General features: G+C 32.6%; 2 protein-coding genes across 2 annotated transcripts; both read left to right on the forward strand.

Annotated features, from left to right (window-relative positions):
* Window positions 1–241: 241 nt before the first annotated feature.
* Window positions 242–1252, forward strand: LOC114761711 (transcription factor HEC2-like). Its single transcript, XM_028951143.1, has one exon. It carries the CDS (start codon window positions 242–244, stop codon window positions 1250–1252), a length of 1011 nt encoding a protein of 336 aa, XP_028806976.1.
* Window positions 1253–5001: 3749 nt separating this feature from the next.
* On the forward strand, window positions 5002–5502 carry LOC114761722 (SKP1-like protein 11). Its single transcript, XM_028951153.1, has one exon. The coding sequence runs from the start codon at window positions 5002–5004 to the stop codon at window positions 5500–5502; it is 501 nt and encodes a 166-aa protein (XP_028806986.1).
* The last annotated feature ends 568 nt before the right edge of the window (window positions 5503–6070 follow it).

The following is a 6070-nucleotide window of genomic DNA, read 5'->3' on the forward strand; positions in this document are numbered from 1 at the left end:
TTTCCAGAAGCTGCTAGATCTAGAATCGGTAAGCTCTTCTTGATATACATAATAAATACTTGCCCAACCTTAATTAGTCCTTCACACACACACGCACACACACACACATATTGAATGTGTATGTGTGTGTATATAATTTCTCTGATATATAGACTTAAATGTGGTAGGTGGGAAGAAACGCTTGTTCATCAACTCTCATCTACAGCTTTGAATTTATAGTATTAATTGTCGGTTGATCAGTATGGATGGTCTTCTTCCCTGGGATGCTTCTGAATATGCCACCAATATGCCGATCTTGTGGAACACCCACCAACTAGACATTGAAGAGGAAGCAGGCTACTCCATGCCTCACTTGGATTATCAACCAGCTCAAACAGGTCAATATCACCACAATCTTTATTCAGCTTTTGATCTTGTTCCGGATTATTTCGACACCAATATGGCCGACGACCAGCAGCAACAACAACTCATCAATAATGGAGATGACGGGAATATTTCCATGATTCTCTCTGATAGCTATAGAAGAAACACATGGAACTTCAACAACAATGCTATTTCAGTTTCCCCGGGCGAATCTCAGAAAAGTAATAACGCTTCTGCAACTTCCAATGGTAGCAGAAAGAACAAGGACGACGTCGTTCTATGTAATGTCAGTGAAATTGAAGAGGCCATCTCCCGGAGCACTTCATCACGTCCATGTGTCGTCGTCAATAATATTTCAGAACCTAACAAGCCCAATCATGCAAAAAAGAGTTTTGGGCTTGTTTCATCATCGTCTTCTTCAAACATAAATTTTCAGCAGCCAAACTCAAGCATATCATCTAATTCCAGTAGTATTGGCCAAGAGCCTGATCAAGAGGCTATAGCATTAATGAAGGAGATGATATATAGGGCTGCGGCTTTCAGGCCTGTGAACTTAGGTTTGGAGGTAGTGGAAAAGCCCAGAAGGAAGAATGTGAGAATATCGACAGATCCACAGACTGTGGCAGCAAGGCAAAGGAGAGAGAGAATAAGTGAGAGGATTAGGGTTTTGCAGAAGATAGTGCCTGGTGGAAGCAAGATGGACACAGCTTCAACGCTTGATGAAGCTGCAAATTATCTAAAGTTTCTCAGGTCACAGGTCAAAGCTTTGGAAAGTCTAGGGGACAAGCTTCATTATTCTATGAACTGTACCCCTCTCTCTTTTACAAACTCTAGTCATCAATATTACTTTCAGCAATACCATCCCACCAATTTAGGGAAGGAGAGTTAACTAGGGTTAAAACATGGGGTCAAATCCATAATCTTCAATGATTTTGATCACTAGCAATGATTAAATTCTGATTTTCCTCTTTTGCAAAAAGATTCTGGTATGGAAATTGTAGTTTTCATCAGGTACTGTTTAAATTTAAAATTCTAATTTTGGCATGAGAAGGTTTTATATTATTAATTATTTCTGGTGCTGAAATGCAATGAATTTTTTTAGGCACTAAATGAAGGACAAAATTCCAAGTTGATCAGCATCACATGATCGATACAGTTTCCTTCACATATAATGCATTTTGGGGAGTCTGACAAGAAACCCATTTCATTACATAAATGGCGTGTTCAACTTGTACATTGTATACAGATATGTGTGTGTATATTTGGTTGAACTTATTTATATTTTCTGTTCTATAGAAGACAAGCCCCTATTAAAAATTTAAGGATTTCTATACTTAGAGAGAGAGGCGGAATATTAAAAGAAAATATTAGGAGAGACGTCCAAAATTGAATGAATTATTAGATAGTTTCTTTCCCTTTGAAAACTGTTCTCCTTCAAAAAAATTTTAATAATTTGGAACAGCTCAAACTAATGAAGGGAGGAATTCAGAATCTTTTTGAACAACAATTTAAAAACCATCCACCGCAATTTCCTTTTGTTATAGAGCAAATTAACTCTCAAATAAGAATGACTTTTCAATGAAAGCTTTTTCACTTCGCCTTGTTTCTTCACCGTTCTTCAACTACACACACACACACACACACACACACATTCTTTTTGTAGAAAGTGAAGAAGCAAATTAAAACACAGAAAAGAAAGAAGAAATTATAATGTCTTAATGCTATGTTTGGATGGAGAGAAAATGAGAGGGAAAGAAAAACTAAGAAGGAAAATAAGAGGAGAAGTGGTTTTTCCTCTGTTTGGATGAGGGAAGAAAAGTAGGAAAAAAAGTTGGAAAAAAAATAAGATGAGTCCCACATCCCATTTTCTTCTCAACTTTTCTCTCCATATATGGAGAGAAAATGAGAAGACAACATATTTTTTTCCTCTGCCTTACATATGTTTTTTTAGCAAAATAATATCTATTTACTTTTTTTCATTTTTTCACTTTATTTATTATTATCAAGTTTTTCTTCTATGTTTGCTTAATTGAAAAATAAAATAACTAAAATTGCAAAAATCCTTCTAAAATGAACTGAAAAGAAAAACTTGTAGAGTTGTTGTTTTGGTTTTTTTTAGCATTACATTACACAAAATGTTATTTTTTTTACAAAATTATTTGATATAATATATATTTATCAAATAATTTGATTTTAAATTATATGATTATGTTAATATAAATATGGTTTTTCATTATGATATTTAATTTGATTTTAATCAAGATATATTTTGATATAACAGAAAGGGTATTTTAGTTATTTATATATTTATTCATTTTCTTTCCTTTTTGTTTTCTCTTGTTCATCCAAACATGAGGGGTGATAATATTTTCTCTCTGATTTTTTCTCCATTTTCTCTCCTCTTATTTTCTTTCCTCTTAACTTTTCTTCTCATCCAAACAGAAGGTTAAATCACGTAGTAAAACTTTCATTATTCTTTATCTTTTAATAACTCCCATAATGAGAAAAATGCTTCAAACATTATTTTTATTCCCTTCTAATAATAACCCTTATATTCAATAAACACATCATTTGAGATGATACACTAATTAAAGTGATTTCAAGAAGTGAGATGTGGGAGAAACATAAAAACAAAAAGTGATCGAAATCTACATTTAAGTCCCACTTTTGCATGTGTCTCTAATTATAAAAATGATTAAGTGATCAATTACATATTTAAAAACCAGAAAAGCGTAGCAATTATAGCACTTATGATTAGAAAGTGGTTGTCACTTTGATAAGTATAGTTTATTCCCTTCTAATAATAGCCCTTGCATTCAATAAACACTTCATTTGAGATGATATACTAATTAAAGTGATTTCAGGAAGTGAGATGTGAGAGACACATAAAAATAAAAAGTGACGGAGAAATCTACATTTAAGTCCCACTTCTGCATTTGTCTCTAATTATAAAAATGATTAAGTGATCGATTACATATCCAACAACCTGAGAAGTGTAGCAATTATGGCACTTATGATTAGGAAGTGGTTGTCACTTTGATAAGTGTGCTTTATAATAATATTTCAACGACGACGACGACGACAATAATAATACTTAAAAGCTTACTGTATATTTTAAGAGACATTCTCTTAACAGTGGTGAGCTGAGCTACTCAGTGTTGCTCTCTCCTTGATACAACCCAAAGCGTGCCCTCATAAACCAATATCACTATAATAGTACTTAAATTATCTTTTATGTAAATCCCAAATATTCTCAAAATATTAATGTTAACAACTAATGATTTCGCTAATGATGTTGACTTATGACTATGATAATTAAACATCGCCACTCTAAGCACATGTCTCATTGTCTCCGCCCTTCCGGTGATCTGCGTATGATTCCGACCACCTTTTTCGATTTCTCAACTATTTTGGGTCTAAACATAATTACTCCTCCGGTTCTTATTATAAGACCCAATTTGACTTTTTATTTGGTCCTAATTATAAGACCCCAATCCATTTTATCTCTTATATTTATGCATTTTTTTCAAGATAATCCTTCTAATAATGATAGTTTTAGCCAATATACTTAATCAGCAAGGATATTTTAGGAATGACAACACTTATTTATTATAAATAACCAATTTAACTTACTTCCTTAATCTCCTCAAATAAGTCAATTGGGTCTTATAATTAGGACCGGAGGAGTATATTTTAAGAAAAATATTTGTAATATATTTGTTCACCATTGATATGAAAATGTTTATTATTTGGGGATATGCTGCCCTTTTCTTGTGGGGTTCATGAGTAGTAGATTATCCGGAAATTTCTTCTAAAGTCTCTTCCTTCATGTAGAGGTTGAACTTTGAAGAGATGGCTCCAGCTATTAAGATTTCCAGCTCACTCTGTGTTATGTTGGCTTATGTTTTACGTCTGCCTTAGATAGGTCAGATAATATTTAATTAGAAAATTGGGAAATCTAATAAAATGAGAGAATAAATTAAAATTAACTCCTGTGAGAGAATTATGGAACAAGAAAGCCTAATTTCCTGATTGTTAATTGAAAGGCCAGCAGCGAATCCTCCAGCAATAAATGAGAAATAACACCTTCCAAAATAGTGGCCGTACAGCTCTATATATCTGAATAATTTTAATTTTAAATTTCATTGCCTTTAAATTTAGAAGGTCAATCTTATGAAAAATAGTTTGTTATCATGTCTCCGAAAAAAAGTTATCATCATATCATATCTTATCAGTATAATTATTGCCTTTAGATATAAAAAAGATATCATATCTGTTTTTTATTTTAAATTTATTAGATAGGAATTAAATTTAAAAAGAATAAAGCACTGGACGTATTGATTTCTTATATGAATTTTCTTTATAATAAAATATTTTATGAATAAACTTTTTACTCCTAACGAAACTAAATTTATTCAAACAAATCGACTCCTAAGATTTTTTTTTACGAAAGTTATCTTTAATTTAAATATTTTCATCGTAGGTTATCCTTATCGTTGTTAAAATCTATCCAATTATTATTATAAATAGAGGATCAGACCTCAGAGGCGACACAAAGTGAAGGTCGAGTAATTTAGAATTGTCTTGTTCCTCTTTCTAAGAGCAATTAGATTTAGCGCTTCAAATTCAAAGAAGAAGATGGCATCGTCGTCGAAGACTATTACAGTGGTAAGCAGCGACGGAGATGAGTTCGAGATGACCATGAAGGCCGCAGAACAATCGAAGCTAATAACTCACATGCTTGATGAATTTGGTGTTTCCGACAAGGTCCCATTATACAATGTGAATTCTGAGACGATGGCAAAGGTCATGGAATACTGTAAGAAACATGCTGATCATGAGGCTGCCAAGGAGGAGGACGGCGGAGCCGCCATTGGTGCCGGCGGCGAGGAGGAACTGAAGAAATGGGATGATGAGTTTCTGAAAGTGGAGAATGGTTTGCTGTTTAATATAATACTAGCGGCGAACTATCTGGAAATCAAAAGCTTGTTAGATTCATCATGTCAGGCTGTGGCTGATATGATAAAGGGCAAAACTCCAGAGCAGATTCGACAGATTTTTAATATAAAGAATGACTTTACTCCTGAGGAAGAAGCGAAGCTCCGCAGTGAAAATGAATGGGCCTTTCAAGAAGATTGAAGTCAAATTTCTTCTTCTTCTTCTTGCTTTTTCCCCCCCCCCTTTTTTGAGGTTTTTGTGGTTTGAATTTTTTTTTTCCAGTGCACAATTATTAATAATAACTTTATTTACATTTGTCAATTTTTAGGCATATATTATAGTTCTTTTTTTTTTGGTGAAGTATAATTCTTATACCTGAACAAGTCTTTCAATTTCTTCTAATCTGAATCTCAAAGAAAATATCATAGATGAATTCTTTTAAATAATAAATAAGGATGAAAATATGCAATAAACTAGCAATTTTTAAGACCCATTTAAATATGATCTCTACCTCTTGAAAGGAATTAGTCATTGATATGAAAGGATGCCATTAACAGACATACCTACTTTCATTCGCCTCCCTTTAAAATTGCACCTACCCTCTTATAAAATTTTTCTTGTTTCCCCCGGAAAAAAAAATCAATTGCCTCGCATCACATTAAATTTTGCAAATATCTAGCATATGTATTTAAAAATCGTTTATCATTAAATTCATTATGACATAAATATATGACTTAAATTAAATGAAATTAATAAATATAGTTTTAAT

Source organism: Neltuma alba, unplaced genomic scaffold, assembly GCF_004799145.2.
Source record: "Neltuma alba isolate B1F8T4 unplaced genomic scaffold, ASM479914v2 tig00001706_pilon, whole genome shotgun sequence".
Classification (NCBI taxonomy): domain Eukaryota; kingdom Viridiplantae; phylum Streptophyta; class Magnoliopsida; order Fabales; family Fabaceae; genus Neltuma; species Neltuma alba.